Below are 19,383 nucleotides of genomic sequence, written 5' to 3' on the forward strand. Positions count from 1 at the left end.
AATACCGGTACTACCGCCTGATTTTCCAGTACCGAAATACCGGTACTGACACAAGAGAAAACAGGTACTTACGGTACTGATGAATTATGCAATTTTCCTAACATTCGGCCTTAAAATCGAAGATAACAATTTTAAAATAATTTCTAAAACTACGCGCTATATTTTGATAAAGCTAGCGGATGAGTTACTACAACGATTTAACACCAGTAACGAGATTGGGGAAATTGTTGAGCGTTAGTTATTGGAATGAATATGGCTAGCTGATCATGAAGGAGAAATTAGAACGGACTTCAGACGCCTATAGCAGTTCAAACTTTAAGGAGTTCGATTAGACCTGTACACCAAAACACTCTGCGGAATGAATTCGTTTCAATGTAACTCAAGGATTGAAAAGCAAGTATTGGACTATGTTTTTCGGTACCCTGAGTACAGCCTGTCCTTCAGCGATACATTCTGAGAAAGCATTTTCAGCGTACGGCAGATTCGAATTCGCATGGTGAACAGTACATTGAATATTCTGTGCATCTTAAAGTTGCATTTTGCAAGCTTCTCCTCTAGCAGCATACAACCGGGAGGTCGTGTTGTATCAAAAACGTGTCTCCACTGTACTTGGTCCTAGGCTACTTGTCACCAATTCATTGAGCTTTTCGAAGTCGGCTTCAATCTGCACGTTGGGCTCCTCTATTCATAGTATCGGTAGGGGTTTTGAAAAGAACAGATTTCGGTGCACAGTCATCCGTCATCCTTGCGACATTGCCGACCCATCGTAGCCTCCCGACTTTCACCAGATGTCGTTTGGAATCACTCCAATTTTTGCAATCGCTAACTCTGTTCATTTTTACAAGGGCCTTATTCTCATAGATCTTAGATGAGAACACAATTAGCGATTTTGAAAGTACTGTTACCTAAGTGACAGAACAAATGAAATGGTAACTGCAAGGTGAGGTAAAGTGACTTAAGAATTGGACCTCAAATAAAAGTATTAGCAGATTTTTCAAAGAACAAGGATTTTCTTCTTAAAGCTTTGGGTACCGGTACCAGTACCGGTATTACCGGCACTGTTCCTTCCAGTACCGAAATACCGGTTCTCAAAAAACTTGTCGGTACTCCCAACCCTAATTGCGGCTAAAGACCCTAATGAAATTGCAACACATTTAAACCAAGATTTACATTATCTTTCGAATTGGTTGAAATTTAAACAGCTTAAGCTCAACATTAGCAAAACAAAATATATGATTATTTCAGCCAACTCCAAACCAGACGTAAACGTTGAAATTGGTGGTGAGACTATTGATCGCGTAAATGAACTAAAGTATCTTGGAGTAATCATTGCTGACAAGTTAAACTTTAAGTCTCACATTGATAATGTCATCAAAAAACGGCGAAAAAGTACGGTGTGTTGTGCCGTTTAAAAAATGAATTGACGATTAGTACCCGAGCAGGAGACAATACCTCATCCACACCTAATGAATATCAAACTCAGCTATCATATCTAAATTTGATATTCATTAGTAATCGTATTTTAATAAAAAATAACTCATAAATATCTCGATGAGATATGATACCTCAATATGCTATTAATAAGTTATTTTACATTTTTGTACTATACCAAATGAATTACTGAATCAGCTATGAAGTTACAAAGAATGACTTACAAATGCCTCATTGAGGTATAATACCTCAATTTGTTATTAATTAACTATTGTGCTGTTTTATGTTATATCAAATGAATAACTCACTAAGCAAGTTAAATTTTCTTTTTTGACGTAGCACTACGTCTCCCAGGAAGGTAGCTGGCACTGGGGGTAATTCCAAAAAATAAAAAAATGTGAGCGTCGCGTAAAAATGAAAGATTTAGAACGCTAATAGCTCTGCCAATTATGAATGGATTTTGATGGTTTGAATACCAAACGATTCAGAATAGATGTAATAATTATATGGTTTTCATTATAATTTTCATTTTCAATCTCTAAATACAGTTAAAATTAACGAAAATTTTCAACTTCAAATTTTCCCATACATTTTCTTCGTGATTACCTTGCTTCACAAGCATGGAAGACAGTTAACCACACCATCTATTAGTGTGGTTTCCTTTTACAAACAACGCATTTGTTTATTTATATAACCATTTGCAGTGAATGCCGTTTTAAAAAATTAGTGCATCATATAGGCTAACAAATAGCAACTTTTTGACGTAGGACTACGTCTTTGTTTACTATACTGAGATTGGGTAGCACTTTTTGAAAACGAAAATAGAAGTGTAACGTTTGCATGAAAGATTTTAAATACTACTAAACGACTGAACGAAACAGAACAATTTATATGTCGTTGGATAGAAAAAATGACCAGCAATTTTATGAAGAGGAATAGAGAGCAATTATATGAAGAACGTAAGAGGGGGGTTCCCATATACACATATTTCCACGTAACTCGAGAACTAATCAAGCAAACCAAATTTGGCAGATGGGGTTTTTGGAGGCATGAATTTGTTTTATGGTGGTTTGAGACCCCTCACCCCTGTGGTAGGAGGATAAGGACTCTCTTTCAAATAAAATAAAATTTTTTGCGCATTTGCCATATTTTCCGCTATGTAACAGGTGGTAAGCTGTGAAAGTAAAGTAGTGAAACCTTCTCGGAGCAAGAGACGGTGAATCGACGTCGCTAACTTACGTGCCTGTTGCCATGTCAAAAGAGAAGGACATTCGAATGGCTCATCATATTTGCGATGAACGTGCTTTGGCTTTAAAGTTATTTGTAACCAATGACCCTTTTAAAGGCCACAAGCGAGAGTAAGTAAGATTATTGAAACATGTCAAGCTACGCATAATCATATTTAATGCAATAATCTCTGGGCTGGTCATTTATTACTATTTCAACCTTAATGTGCACACAAGTGATTTTAAAAAAAATCTCTGTCTCAATGGTTGCTGGCGTTGTACTTATGAACCCCCGTCCACGTATTTTCAAAGCCACCATTGCATTGAATGAAAAATTGAATCTGAATATTTCGCTCTTCTCTTTTAAACATCCACTTAAACAATGACAGTCACATATTCTTATAAACATACATATACCAGAAATGCAGTTTACATTAGTCTTTGATCTAATGATCTGACATAGTCCTACGTCACCCTTTCGTACAACCCTTAGGGCTGGATACCTTGTAGTTTTTGTTTATGTTTTGAACATGGAGAAGAAATGATGAATTCCTATTGTGACTTCCAATATAGCACGACTTACAGCACTTGTACAATAAATAATTATTATAGTAGACAGTACATGCAAAGTAAATTTGCATCTGTATGATGTTATTTTCTCTTCTATTCCATAAAAAATTAAAAATTGTGAAAAATTCCGCGTTACTTCAAAAGGCAGATCGAAGCTCGCATATATACTGCATTTTCACAGAATATCTTTAAAAAAGCGATAGATGCATTCATGGTTTGAAATCACATTTATTTTCATAATGAAGGCTAAATCAAAATAGTGTTGCAAGTAATACCGCGCACAAGTTGATTTGCAAAACAGCCCTATTTTTCGGTCTTCGATTCGTTAGTTGCTATTTTTTTTATAATCATAATTTATAAATACTAGCCACTTAACAAGTTTTGACTACTTACACTTTGACCTAAACGGTAAACTTCGAAAGTTATGCCAAAGTTCAAAGGTATTGCAAGTATTCTCGAATGACACTAGTTGTAACTAATTGAGGTATAAAAGAGCAATATGCCTTCCACCACTAAAAATATTACGCATCATCTCTGGCATGCCCAATCTGCATAGGGGCACGTGTCCCAGCTTCCTTAAAAATTAACGGTAATTTTACGTCCATTTCAAGCCTAATTTCAAGTGAAATCTCAATTTCAAGTTTAAGTTCTCTTCCACATCTAATTTCAGGTTCCAGCTTCCAGTCTGAATTGGACCAAACGAAAGTCTGATATGTTCAATTTCAAATCCAATTTTAAGGAAAATTTCAAGTTTAGTTTTTAAGCAATAACAGTAATTAGGTTCAACTTAAAGTCCAACTTTCGGTTCCATACTTGATCTAATTTGATATTGATAATTGATTTGATAATTGAAGTATAATTTGAATTTCAAGCTCAATTCTAAGTTCACTTTTTCAAGTCTGATTTGAGTACAATATCAAGTCCAATTCATTAGCTTTTGATGACAAAAATTTTACGATAGCGTTAAGTTTACTTCCTGAGTTATGGCCAATCGTGACGATATCGTGAAATGTTTGTCATCGTAAGATTATGAATCTACGGACAAGAAACACGTAATTTTTAAGAATTAGAACATAGATTTTCCGACATTTCTTTGAAATTTTCTACCACCGTGAAAGATTTTGTAGAATTTTTTTTCCAGAAAGTATTTTTTGTGGTTAGCTAAGAAATATAACTAATATTTTCATAAAATAGGATTTTCTCAGCGATGCTTAGTTCCTGAGAAATGATTATTTGAGATAAATAAATGTTCATAAAAATTACCTTTTCCGGCTTTAGAATAACAAAAAACACTATCGTAAAGTTTTTTCACTAAAAAATAATGAATTTGCAAATAAGAAAACAATATTTAAAAAAAATTCTTTGAATAAGAACATGGTTTTGTCGACTTTTCTTTACCACTGCCGTGGAAAATTTTGTGAAAACTGGTATTTTTCCTAGATTGCTGAGAAAATTTTCTTGTATCTTTACAAAAAAATCTTTGTTCTACGATGCTTGATTCAAGAATTATGAATTTTTCAAATAAGCGATGTTCGAGAAAATCGGAAAATTTCCCTTAGAGCTTTCATGGAAAACTGGAGATTTTTTCAATAGTTTTTTTTTCAATAAGCCCATAAACTATGCCCGTACGCCAAATGTCATACAATTCTGAGGCACTGCACCAAACCGAAGATCTGTGCGAAAATAATTGGTGCTATGGCGTGAGCAGAGATCTGTTCACTTTACTTTCGGGACGTTAGTTTAGTCGATGGGATTGTTGTATCATATCACACGGCGTTTTACTTTCGGCAACCAATCTTGTGGTTTGGCAAGTGTTGAAGCCGGTTATGCGATTTATTTTTACGCAATTCATAATTTACGTGAATTTAATGCTTAAAGCAGCGCGCACTAGAGCGGGAGCAAAAAGACTAAGCAAAATATTCAATGAGAGTGCGTTTTTATTAGATAGTTTTGAATATTCAGCTATAGTGACGTCATATCAGGTACGGGTTTTACACACAATGGTGTATTAGAAAAACTATGTTAGTGTTATTTAAGAAGTATTTAAGATATAAGTATGTAAGCATATTTAAAAATGCGATTTTTCTCGTTCGCACAATAGGCCGTATGAATAAAAGAGTTAGAGCATACTCTCCCATAAGATTTACACGGGAAAAGCAAAGCAAACTGTTTTATTCATACGGTCTAATGTTTGATGCTAGCGCTGCTTCGACGCACTATGGATCCTCTCCATACAAAAGCTGGACAAAAATAAACAAGTTGTCCGAAGATATTAAAATGTTCTAAAATTATCATATGAACGTCTAAGGTTAATTAAAATTTTTATCAATACTGTTAATCATATAGAGCGAAGTCCTGTATGGCCGGACAGGCCTCTATGCCTATGATTGATGTTTTTAAATAAACATGAAACTCAGAAAACTGCTGGAAGAATATGTAAATTTACAAAGCTAACTGTGGTATTATTTATTTTTCTAAGTATCGGCTGAATGAGGTACACTCAAGTCACTTTTCACGCGAATGATGCGTTCCACGTAAATCGAAACAGCGTAAATTTCGAAATTCGCGTTAAGTACCGCGCAAATTTCAAAATCACGAAAAAACCCCGTAAATTCTGAAATTTGCGTAAAAAGCGATTTCAGTGTATATTAATTTTAGGTAAAAATACTGAAATGAGCAATTCTGTTAGTATTGAATACCATAGCAATAACAAAATGAAATATTAATTATTTTTTCTTATAATACTAAAAGGAGATATTCAATTAGTATTAAATATCATCTGAATAACTTAACGAGATATTTCGTTTTTTTCTTAAAATGTCAAAATGAGATATAGATTTAGTATTGAATAGCATAGTAATACCAAACTGAGATATTCGATTGACGTCCCGTGTGCAAAAACATTTGATATTATTTAGGTATTGCAATAGCAAAATCAGTTATTATTTAAGTGTTTATAGAACATTTTTTAGCTATTATTTTAGCTATTTTACCTGTTATATCAACCTCGTCAATACCTAATTCAGATATGCAGTTATTCACCCAAAAAATATCTGGATCAGGTATTCTTCAGTAATTTTCTCCTGCTCGGGTAGTAAAATTCTTTTATATAAGTCAATCATTTCACCATATATAGATTTTTGCTCATCCATTCTGTTCCTTGCAAACGAAACACAAATATTGAAGTTGCAGCGCTTACAAAATAAAGTTCCGCGATTAATTTTAAGATGTAATAGGTACACTTCCTCATATATTATGCTGGACGCATTGTAACAGGTCCGCCTTTTCGCTACCCGATTAATAAGCGGGTGGCTTAAGCGCCACTCTCCGAAGGAGAGACCACCCACCGAGATTAACGGTTGCCCAGCCTGAGACCCTCGCAGGGAGAGGTTCACTTTTATCCCGAGTTCGGGAAGGGAAGCGGGTTGGCAGACTTAAACACGTGACGCTATACTCCGTATGGCTACGTCACAAAACTTTACCTACGATACAGACCTGGCACTTAAGAACAGCAGCGTTTGAACTCGCAGAGACAGACAAATGAACGGGGAATTCTCATCACTGGCCGAGTCCAGTTTCCACCTAGAAATGACCACAAAATGATTGAAGAGAGTCCTTGGCTGATTTCGGAGTCAGCCGCCCCAGTAGAAAATGCTCAAAAACTAACAAGGAACGCAAACCGAACACATGAAAAATCCCTTCTAAGCCGACCGCATGGAGGTTTGTTTCATTGACTTAAAACGCTTCTATCTTCCTACTGCAAAATAGCATTTTTTCAACAATTCGCATTGACATTGTGCAGTTTATTCATTCGATTTTTACAAATACATCTTTCCCTAGGCCTATTCATTTCAATCTATCCTTTCCCATCTTCCTTCTGTTCTAGCTAGCGGTGTGTGCAAAAAAAAAAGAACGTACGTTCGCTGTGCGGTGCGGTGGGTTGCTACCAACCGGCTGCTGTTGGTTTGGTTAGGGTCTCGGCCCTATTCAAGTCACATGCGCTTGGACAATAGAAATATAAAAGTACTCACTCAATACCCGGGGTTTACATGAGGTTTACCGTTGCTGCTCAATGGTCCATGAGGTTTCTAACAAAATGGCGGGGCCGCCATCACTGCCCTGGGCAATACGCGATCTATCTGATCCGCGCCACGCGGATCCCGAAATTTACTCCTGCTGCTGACGACGCACGGCGTGCGAAATTGGCTGCTTTTTACTCGACGCTAGTAGTCTGCTGTGTGTTGGATGCTGCCGATTGCTGTTCGGCCAGCCTATCCCGTACCGGGCGCCAGTTGATGACAATGACAATGTTGATGACCAGTTGATGACAATGTTGCAGGGTGCCGATGATGTGTCCCGTGGCGAATCTATCATCCGAAATTTAAAAGAAAACCACACGCAATTTTACGCACACCGCCTTTTCGCAAAAATAGGTGCCCTACCTCTCGCAGCACACTTGCAGGCACGAACTGCGGTCGCACACGGGTAGCACTTTTAAACAGAGGAACGTTCTATCACTGCCTATCTATGGGAAAGGGAAAAACTGCTTATCTGGCTCGAAAAAAGATATCTTCATGCGTTTCACTACCTTTGCTTTCAAATCACGTCGCGAGTTAAATTTACGGACAACTCCTGCCTCTTCCACAGGTCAGATCAAAGTGAAAGATCAGGACAAGGTGATCCTCAGATAACCGTCCTTGATCGAAACCTGCCTAACGAAATTCTTTATCGCTGTGTTCGAAAGTACGAAGTTGCATTTTCGGTTAAAGCAATCTTCTTCCAGCGCACGGCTTGCATCTTGTCAACCCGACCAACCCCCCAAGGTTAGAGAGCAAAGTGAAACACTCTCCCGATTGCGGGCGGGTCATCAGCCTTTATCGACAGGTCAACCTCCTCGATCGAGTTAGCGATGATAGGCAAATTAGGCAACGTAAGCGAGCGTCTGGAATATCATTCTGATAGCAGCACATATGCCAATTTGATTTGATTTTGTGAGTCGGCGCGCGGTATTGCCGACCACAGATTTTTATTGAAAATTTATTTGGAGTAGCGATTTGAAAATGAAGATGAACTAATATTTAAATTTACCAATTATGCTAATAATATTGATAATGGAATCTTGGCCAATATTAAATTAATTCTACTACTATATACATGTGAGTTCGTTACATCATTCCCTACTAAAAAGTACGAAAATTTGATTGGAGTTGTCAGGGATCTGACAATGACCAATCAAATTTTCGTAGGCCACAGTCTTATTCCAAGAAAAATCCTTTCAATTTCGGGGTCATATATTGTCATTGCCAAACTTAATTGGCTCAGTCTCTATTTACAGCACTCTGTTCATTACAAACCGAGCCTGCCACTGACCCTCAACGACCAAAGTCTCCGGTCTCCAGCGAAAATTTACTCGAGATTATTTTAAGAATTGACTGTGAACCCAACGTTTCTGTCTAAATTGCCCGGAAAATCAAATAATCCTAGAAAAGCGTTCAAAACAGTTGATTGTTAACGACTGAAGAACCTCTTTCATTCATCCAGACATTCATTCCTTTCATACTAACATTCAGCATGTACAATACTGAGCTTCCACTCAAAGCTGTCGACAAGCTTCGAGCAAGCTCAAAAAACCATTAGACTGGAGATTATCTTCTACACCTGGACGAACCGATAAATGAAGACAATCCCACTAAATAATCGCCTACGCGAAAACCTACTAGCAGGTCCAGCATGCCATCCTTCCCCAGCACGAAGCGAGATTGCAGGATGCAACTTTCCCCACAAAAAAGATACTGTTCCTATTCGTAATTTGCTACCGCAGAGAAACAATTCCTACGAGTAATGCTTATTACGAACTCGAAACGAAAATGCTCCTAAAGAGAATTTTTAAACACCAGAAAAAACTGATAACAAAATTCTCTTAGAAAATCTTTACATAAAAAAACGACACATTCAAACACCCTTCCGTGAGTATCAAAATCCCACTCCAGCATACCCACTGCTATAGTCTTTTTCACAATTGCTCTTCAGCCCGTTCAATCAACTGTCAACCAAATGTAAACAACCTTGAACTTGACCGCGTGTGCAACGAAAACGAAAGTAAAATTTAGAACCGTGTTCGCGTTTGTAGTGTTTTTAATTGGAAAACACCGTTTGTTTTCCAAAATTCACCGTTTGTTTTAGTTTATTGTGTGTGCTTGGCTGTACGTAAAGTGAACCGAGGAGAGTAAACTGTGTTTATCGCTATCTATTGGATGTAAGTTGGTTTGTTTTTGCTTTTTTATTTTAGGTGCGACAAGTGCAATAATTGCAACGGTCGGCTGCTGCTGTATAATACCGTGGTTCGGAAAGCTTCCCATTTCAAAGGTACGGCAAAAAAAGGCCAACTAAGAAAATCTTTACTTTTACCGGTAAGCCAAAATTTCATTTCGCGAAAAATTGAAACTAACTTTTAACTGCTTATCAGCCAACTTATGGATGCCTACGAACTATGAAAAGGCGAAAAAAAAAAATGACGATGAACTATAAGGAGAAAAAATTACTTCACCTTTAAGGTAAACAAAACTAATCAATTCAAAAACGTCTACAAACTAATTTTGACTTATTCTAGGAACGTAAATGTGAAAAATAACTATGATGACGGAAAATTTAAGCTAAGCGTACGGTGTGCCCAGGCCAATATTCCTCCAGAAGGGAGAAAGTATGCTGTGAGCTCAACCACCGTGGGAAACAAGTGAGAAATTTAAACTAGCTTTAAGATTAATATAGAATAAGTTCTAATCATAACTTAAGGGTTAGGGACGTAGGCCCTTAACATACTAAAACTACTATTTACAGTTATATATAAGATCCATTGCGACTGGATCAAATATCACACTTTGGTGGTTTTTTCCATTCTTTGCCGTTCTCGTTCCGAATTTCCGGTCTTAGTCACTTCCGCGAAGTATCTTCATAGCCAGTTACGCTATACGTAGCTATTTGGCCAACTTTGGTACCCGCAGTGCCAGTAATTTTCACCACTGACACGAGTCCGTCAAAGCGGCAAGATGCTTGAACCCTTTCGGTATTTTCTCATCGTAGTCTGTGGTCACTCCTTACGGAGGTTCATAGCTAAAAAATGCTTATTGTTGGCTTAGATGAGAATGCATCTTTTTCAGTTTGTTCGCGAAGTAGACCCCTAATCTTTTCCCTGCATAGTCTTCTAGTTCGTAGTCTAAGGAAAATATACTAAAGAAGCATAAAAAAATGAGTTCCCAAGAGAAAAAAAAATATGAAGGAAGAATTAACGTCGCTTGCAGAGAAAAATTACTTGAAGAAAATTTTATGTACAATTACCACTAGTCTTAATCTAATTACAAAAGAAAAAAGAACTAACGGCTGGCGATTTTGCAAATCAATATAATTAGTATTTACAAAAATCAAAAAATGTAGAGAAAAAAAAATTACCGCCAAAAGAATGAAGAGAAAATAAATTAAACTAAGCCCTTTATATATCACCAGGCCAAATCTGCAAAAGCCTTGTTTTGTTGGGCGCCAAATGTAACAGGTCCGCCTTTTCGCTACCCGATTAATAAGCGGGTGGCTTAAGCGCCACTCTCCGAAGGAGAGACCACCCACCGAGATTAACGGTTGCCCAGCCTGAGACCCTCGCAGGGAGAGGTTCACTTTTATCCCGAGTTCGGGAAGGGAAGCGGGTTGGCAGACTTAAACGCGTGACGCTATACTCCGTATGGCTACGTCACAAAACTTTACCTACGATACAGACCTGGCACTTAAGAACAGCAGCGTTTGAACTCGCAGAGACAGACAAATGAACGGGGAATTCTCATCACTGGCCGAGTCCAGTTTCCACCTAGAAATGACCGCAAAATGATTGAAGAGAGTCCTTGGCTGATTTCGGAGTCAGCCGCCCCAGTAGAAAATGCTCAAAAACTAACAAGGAACGCAAACCGAACACATGAAAAATCCCTTCTAAGCCGACCGCATGGAGGTTTGTTTCATTGACTTAAAACGCTTCTATCTTCCTACTGCAAAATAGCATTTTTTCAACAATTCGCATTGACATTGTGCAGTTTATTCATTCGATTTTTACAAATACATCTTTCCCTAGGCCTATTCATTTCAATCTATCCTTTCCCATCTTCCTTCTGTTCTAGCTAGCGGTGTGTGCAAAAAAAAAGAACGTACGTTCGCTGTGCGGTGCGGTGGGTTGCTACCAACCGGCTGCTGTTGGTTTGGTTAGGGTCTCGGCCCTATTCAAGTCACATGCGCTTGGACAATAGAAATATAAAAGTACTCACTCAATACCCGGGGTTTACATGAGGTTTACCGTTGCTGCTCAATGGTCCATGAGGTTTCTAACAAAATGGCGGGGCCGCCATCACTGCCCTGGGCAATACGCGATCTATCTGATCCGCGCCACGCGGATCCCGAAATTTACTCCTGCTGCTGACGACGCACGGCGTGCAAAATTGGCTGCTTTTTACTCGACGCTAGTAGTCTGCTGTGTGTTGGATGCTGCCGATTGCTGTTCGGCCAGCCTATCCCGTACCGGGCGCCAGTTGATGACGCTACCCTCGTCCGGCGTTGTAGCGGGCCGGGAAAACTTGGAGCTGACGGTGGGGCCAGGAGCAGTCGATGACAATGTTGCAGGGTGCCGATGATGTGTCCCGTGGCGAATCTATCATCCGAAATTTAAAAGAAAACCACACGCAATTTTACGCACACCGCCTTTTCGCAAAAATAGGTGCCCTACCTCTCGCAGCACACTTGCAGGCACGAACTGCGGTCGCACACGGGTAGCACTTTTAAACAGAGGAACGTTCTATCACTGCCTATCTATGGGAAAGGGAAAAACTGCTTATCTGGCTCGAAAAAAGATATCTTCATGCGTTTCACTACCTTTGCTTTCAAATCACGTCGCGAGTTAAATTTACGGACAACTCCTGCCTCTTCCACAGGTCAGATCAAAGTGAAAGATCAGGACAAGGTGATCCTCAGATAACCGTCCTTGATCGAAACCTGCCTAACGAAATTCTTTATCGCTGTGTTCGAAAGTACGAAGTTGCATTTTCGGTTAAAGCAATCTTCTTCCAGCGCACGGCTTGCATCTTGTCAACCCGACCAACCCCCCAAGGTTAGAGAGCAAAGTGAAACACTCTCCCGATTGCGGGCGGGTCATCAGCCTTTATCGACAGGTCAACCTCCTCGATCGAGTTAGCGATGATAGGCAAATTAGGCAACGTAAGCGAGCGTCTGGAATATCATTCTGATAGCAGCACGTATGCCAATTTGATTTGATTTTGTGAGTCGGCGCGCGGTATTGCCGACCACAGATTTTTATTGAAAATTTATTTGGAGTAGCGATTTGAAAATGAAGATGAACTAATATTTAAATTTACCAATTATGCTAATAATATTGATAATGGAATCTTGGCCAATATTAAATTAATTCTACTACTATATACATGTGACACATGCTGTTACATGCTGTAACGAATACAGCATTGCAGTGGCTTTCTGTGAAGCAAAGAGTTTATTTTTTGACAATGGTGTTTCTATATAAAATTCTTAATGGAATGCTGCCTCGATACTTGTGTGATCGAATTGAAAGGGGAAGTGATTTACATGCGTACAACACTTGAAACGCGGAAGATGCAAGAACACCACACTTTTTGTTTGGAAGATCACAGAACTCTCTGTTGTACAAAGGAATTAACTTTTTTAATTCGATGCCGCGACAAATAAAACGTGCAGCAACAATGGCAGAATTCAAAAGGCTATGCATTTTACACACAAAAGCTACTTTTTAGACGCAATTTGATTTATTTTTTTGTATTGATTCAAGAAGATTGTACATTTTTTTAATTTTTGTATATTTTTTGGATATATTAAGTTACCATGTTCACTGATGATGATGGATTTAAAATTGTTATTACTATTAATTTAAAAAAGTATAGAGAAGACTACACATTAGAGTGTCCCAAAATAGCACTATGTCAGAAAACCCGGGGGCTCACCCCTCAGATGATAACTTAGGGTGTCACAACAAAACTTTTGTATGACGTCAACATTGGTTGCCGCGATTTAGGGGTCGCACATTTGAGTTTTATGAAAAAATGGCATTTTTCAGGAGTTAATTCAGAAAAAAATTTTTAGAAACGTTAAAGTAGGTGAAAAAAGGTACTTAACTATTTTTTTCACAATCATTGGGATCTGATACATTCATAAAAAAGTTATGGTGGCATGTCTGGAGTCATATTTAGTTACAAAAATTTATTGAATTGGGCGAAAATTTAAAATTTTCGAAATTTCATTTAAATAAACGTCAAAACAGAGTATCGTACAGTATCTCAGAGTAACGTACGTGTACTGTATAGATGAGAAATTTTATGACGAACAACTTTGCCGAAAAAAGTATGGACGTATCTTCAAATCTCGCTGAGGTATTCACGTTTTTTTAAAGGCGGGACCTAACATATTTTCGCAATTTTCAAATTTTAGTAGTTCCACGTGAAAAAGGTAAATGATAAAACTTGAAGTATGTCTTCTAATCGTTACTTACGTGTTGGATAGGAAGAAATATGCACCCTCCACAGAATTTGGCACCATTTAGGCTCAAGAATCACTTTAAAAAAGGGCGTATTTATTTTAATAGGTACTATGTTTGAAAAATCGTATCTCCCGAAACTAGGGTTGCTCCAAAATGATGCCTAAGCGTGAGTTGCAGAAAATTGATTTTTCAACCTGAAAAAATAAACACTGAAATTTTTTTTACCCTCTTTGTACTATCAGTAGATGGTAGAATCAGCATGGTGTATTCAGACAAATATTAATTCTAGTAATATTTATTCTAGTTGCTAACATGGTAATATAACGCGGATAACATATGAAAACGGCACGTTAATAATAAAAATATAAAATATATTAAACTTTTTTTTAAATATCTTAAATACGGCTGTATTTAGAAGCTAATTATTATTTTGAACACGTGTTGTCAAGCACATATGAAGTTGTTCTTCAAATTCAAATTACATATATGTATAACGAGAAATTTAAGAATAATAATAAGAAATATAATAATAATCTGAGGTTACAAAATATTCTTAAAAGTCGTTGTTCTACAAAATCCTTTGATAAATGTTGCACCATTTCAGAAAAAGTCTCAAAATGTATCAAATCACCACTATTTTTCCAAAAAAAATCGAGGTTACCATTTCCTGTATATTTTAATTTTACATTTTTTCCTGACTTTGGAGCATAGTGAATTTTTGTTCAGTGTTTATTTTTTCATGTTTAAAACTCAATTTTCACAAAACTCACGCTTAGGCTTCATTATGGAGCAAACCTAGTTTCAGGAGATACAATTTCTCAAACATAGTACCTATTTATTTTAATAGCCCTTTTAGAAGTGATTCTTGAGCCTAAATGGTGCCAAAGTTTTTGGAAGGTGCATGTTTCCTCTTATCAAAAACGTAAGTGATGTTTAGAGTAAACAGTTCAAGTTTTTTCATTTACCTCTTTCACCTGAAACTGCTAAAATTTGAAAATTATGGAAATGTGTTTTGTTCCGCCTTCAGAAAACGGTGAATATCTCAGCGAGATTTAAAGATACATCCTTACTTTCTTCGGCAAAGTTGTTCGTCATAAAATTTCCCATCTATACAGTATAGCTACGTTGCTCTAAGACACTGTTCGATACCCTGTTTTGACGTTTATTTAAATGAAATTTCGAAAATTTTAAATTTTTCCCGAATTCAATAAATTTTTGTAACCAAATATGACTCCAGACATGCCACCACAACTTTTTTATGAATGTATGAGATCCCAATGATTGTGAAAAAATAGTTAGGTACCTTGTTTCATCTATTATAACATTTCTAAACATATTTTTTTGAATTTACTCCTGAAAAATGCCATTTTTTCATAAAACTCAAATGTGCGACCCCTAAATCGCGGCAACCAATGTTGACGTCATATAAAAGTTTTGTTGTGACACCCTAAGCTATCATTTGAGGGGTGAGCCCCCGGGTTTTCTGACATAGTGCTATTTTGGGACACTCTACTACACATGTTTGAGCCACGCGCGCGAGAACAGACATAGATAATCTTGAAATTATTTCCTGAACGTCTGTCCTGAACAAAGGGTTCGGAGCAGCAGCTGGACAGGCTTGGGTTTGCTTGTGGACTTTGGAACTCGTATACCATCGCTCACGGCGGTACCGAGTACCAAAAGACTGCAGGATCTCCCTCGTAGTTCTAGATCGTTATCTAGAACCAATTCTGACTAGCTGGGGCTCAAAATATTAGGTTCGATTCCTAATCAAGTCCAGATAATTTTCGGGTTGCAAACGTTTTGGACTAGCCTTGAACATCTTTTGAAATTTTGATATTCACTTGAAAGTTTGATATGTCTGTATTAGAAGCCAGTTCGCCTATTTGTTTTTTTCACCTGGCTACATTTTTATATCATAAATATCTTAATTAGATAAATCGTCCCGCTCAAACCGTTGTAGGGGTACGAGGTGGGACCATCATCATCATCATCATCATCATCATCATCATCATCATCATCATCATCATCATCTACCTCATGGCTAGGCGACTATTGTCCCAAATAATTACCGTTGCTTATAGGATCGACTACATTAGAATATTGCTGGTGCAATAAAACCCGTTAAGATTGCCATTTCGGATAGTACGTAAAGAAACACTACAATGTAAGTTCTAATTAAATTATAACAAAAACTACACTAGAATCTCGTTTTACGTCCGTTCATTTTACGTGATTTCGTTTTACGTCACTTTTTTTAATTCCAAAATTTGAATTAACGTCCTCTCGTTTTACGTCCAAAATTTGAATTAACGTCCACTTTTTTTACGTCCAAAACTTGAATTAACGTCCTCTCGTTTTACGTCTGAAATTTGAATTAACGTCCTCTCGTTTTACTTCCGAAATTTGGATTGTCTTCGGGAAAGTTACTTAAATGACTGCCGCCTTCAAGATGGTTTGGAAAATAGCGCAGACTCACTACGTGGGTCTAGCGTATATGTAGCATTCTTATACAAGCAGTATCTTGCGCTGCTGGTTATCTAGAAAGTTGCGGTCTTCGGGAAGGTTACTTAAAGAACTGCCGCCTCCAAAGTGGTATGAAAAATAGCGCAGAATTGGCTCACTACGTGGCGCTAGCGTATATGTAGCATTCTTATACAAGCTGTATCTTGCGCTGCTGGCTATCTAAAAAGTTGCGATCTTCGGGAAGGTTACTTAAATAACTGCCGCCTTCAAGATGGTTTGGAAAATAGCGCAGAATTAACTCACTATGTGGCGCTAGCGTATATGTAGCATTCTTATACAAGCTGTATCTTGCGTTGCTGATTATCTAGAAAGTTGCGGTCTTCGGGAAGGTTACTCAAATGACTCTCACCTTCAAGATAGTATGGAAAATAGCGCAGAATTGACTCACTACGTGGCGCTAGTGTATATGTAGCATTCTTATACGAGCTGTATCTTGCGTTGCTGGTTATCTAGAAAGTTACGGTCTTCGGGAAGGTTACTTAAATAACTGCCGCCTCCAAAGTGGTATGAAAAATAGCGCAGAATTGGCTCACTACGTGGCGCTAGCGTATATGTAGCATTCTTATACAAGCTGTATCTTGCGCTGCTGGCTATCTGAAAAGTTGCGATCTTCGGGAAGGTTACTCAAATGACTGCCACCTTCAAGATGGTATGGAAAATTCAAGATGGTATGGAACCGGCGGCACTAATGTATGTTTTTTTTGTATTTGCCATAACTCATGATCTTGGTTGTACAAGAAGTTCCTTTCTTCGGAAAGGTAGTTTAAGTTACCGAACCGTCCATTCATTTTACGTGATTTCATTTTATGTCCGAAATTTGAATTAACGTCCTATCGATTTGAGTCCAAAATTTGAATTAACGTGCAAGGGTTTTTGAGGCCGGGGAAGGTTCTTAGGATGATTGTGTATTTTTTATCCCTCTCTTTCCCGCTTGATCAACCGTCCATATAAATTCTACAAAATTTACGCCCGTATTTTTCCATTTGGCACTTCGGGAGCCCCGTTTTGAGAAAGAGTGGTCCCAAAACATCCCAACTTTTGCCAAGCTTTCCTTCTTTAATAATTTATCACTTTTGAACCACTGAATTGATTTTTATTATTTTGGTATCAAATATGGAGTTAAAGCTCAAGGTTTTCAGTGACTGCTCAAACATTTAAAATATTTTGACGTAGGACTACGTCTTTGTTTACTATACTGGGACTGGGTAGCACTTTGTGAAAACGAAAATTAGTATTTCAAATTTTATGATGCACACAAGTGATTTTTAAAAGAATTCACTATGTCTCAATGGTTGCAGGCGTTGTATTTATGAACCCCCGTCCACGTATTTTCATAGCCATCATTGCATTCAATGAAGAATTGGATCTAAATACTTTTAGCTGCTATCAATATATGTGCGGTCTTTCGGAGATGAAAAGATGTGCACCGGTTGAATTGCAAGCCAAGACTAAATATTTTATTCTATTCACATCGATATAATTAATTTTGTCGAGTATGTAGTAACAATAGGTTATAGAAATAATAGAATTTGGATTGATATACTATAACAATAGATTTGATTTCGAGTGTGGTTTCGATATTTCACTTTTGTCGATATCGTGCCAGGGTTGTCCCACTAGCCGATGTTGCGTTGATAGCGAAGATGAGGATGCTGCTACAGTACTCCCCTCCTAGACTAGGTCGAACCGTAGCGAAGAGGGATGACAACTCGTCGACCAGATCGAGTGACTCTAGTCGGAGGAATTGCATCAGCAGTTGTAGTTGCAGGTCCCGAAATATTCGATGCATCTTCCACTATATAGGCTGGTTTCAACCTGTCAATCGAGATGTTCACTGTTCGCCCTCTGATGTTAACCTTGTAGAATTTGTCACTTCGATTCATCACCTCGAACGGTCCTTCGTATGGTGACGATATTGACGGTCGAACCGAATCGTTGCGTACGAAGACGTTCTTGCAAGAGTGCAGGTCAGGATGGATGAATACACTCCTATTGCCGTGCCAAGACGTCTGTTGAACTCGCAAATTACGCATGACTTTACGTAGATTTGCGATGAATTCAGCTTCGTTCGATTCCTTTGAATTGTTGACGAGAAACTCTGATGGTATTCGAAGAGTGGTTCCGTATACCATCTCAGCTGCAGATGCTTTTATGTCCTCCTTATAGGCCGTTCGTAGACCAAGCAAAATCACCGGTAGCTGTTCGCTCCAATGATCGGGATTGTGACACAGAATCGCTGATTTTAAGGTTCTATGCCACCGTTCGATGATACCGTTTGATTGGGGGTGGTACGCAGTTGTACGTAGGTGAGTAGTTCCCAGCAAGCGAGTTAACTCTGAGAACAAAGATGATTCGAACTGGCGTCCTTGGTCGGTCGTAACGTATGTTGGAACGCCAAAACGTGAAATCCACCCAGTGAGTAGAGCTTCTGCGATCGTCGGGGCTGTCATATCTGGAACAGGAAAAGCCTCTGGCCACCGTGTGAACCTGTCGATGACGGTGAGGCAATATCGATGTCCTTTATTCGGAGGGAAAGGTCCAACGATGTCGATATTAATATGCGAAAATCGGCTATCTGGCGTTGAGTATTGCAGCACGGGTGATTGAGTATGGCGCGTCACCTTTGATCGCTGACATTGCAAGCAATTCCTGGCGTACGAAATGCTGTCTTTGCGGATGCTCGGCCAAACAAATCGCTCTGTCATTAATTTGGCTGTTGCACGCGTACCAGGATGACACAGTTGGTGTGTTGCTTGTAGAGCTATGTTACGGAAACGTTTAGTAACAAATGGTCGAATGCGATCGCCTGTGCAATCACAAACAAGTTGTTTTTTACTGCCTGGAACGGCAAAAAGTTTTAATTTTAAAGATGATGGAGATGTACCTTTTAAAATATTTTGCAGCTCGTTGTCGATTTTTTGATCTTCAGCAAGCTCGTCGTAATCTACCGAAGGAGATGTTTGTATAGCAGCGATGCGTGAGAGTAAATCGGCAACGATGTTGTCTTTTCCAACTATGTGTCGGATGTCCGTGGTTATTTGTCCAATAAAATCCAGTTGGCGAACTTGACGATTGGAG

General features: G+C 38.3%; 1 protein-coding gene across 1 annotated transcript; it reads right to left on the bottom strand.

The window, feature by feature from the left end:
• Positions 1–17,981: 17,981 nt before the first annotated feature.
• LOC128745879 (uncharacterized) lies at positions 17,982–18,755 on the bottom strand. The gene has a single exon (XM_053842945.1). It carries the CDS (start codon positions 18,753–18,755, stop codon positions 17,982–17,984), a length of 774 nt encoding a protein of 257 aa, XP_053698920.1.
• Between the last annotated feature and the right edge of the window lie 628 nt (positions 18,756–19,383).

This window comes from Sabethes cyaneus, chromosome 1 (assembly GCF_943734655.1).
Source record: "Sabethes cyaneus chromosome 1, idSabCyanKW18_F2, whole genome shotgun sequence".
Classification (NCBI taxonomy): Eukaryota; Metazoa; Arthropoda; class Insecta; order Diptera; family Culicidae; genus Sabethes; species Sabethes cyaneus.

Coding starts and splice junctions, on each gene's coding strand:
- LOC128745879 (XM_053842945.1), bottom strand. CDS start 18,755: ATGACAGCCCCGACGATCGCAGAAGCTCTACTCACTGGGTGGATTTCA.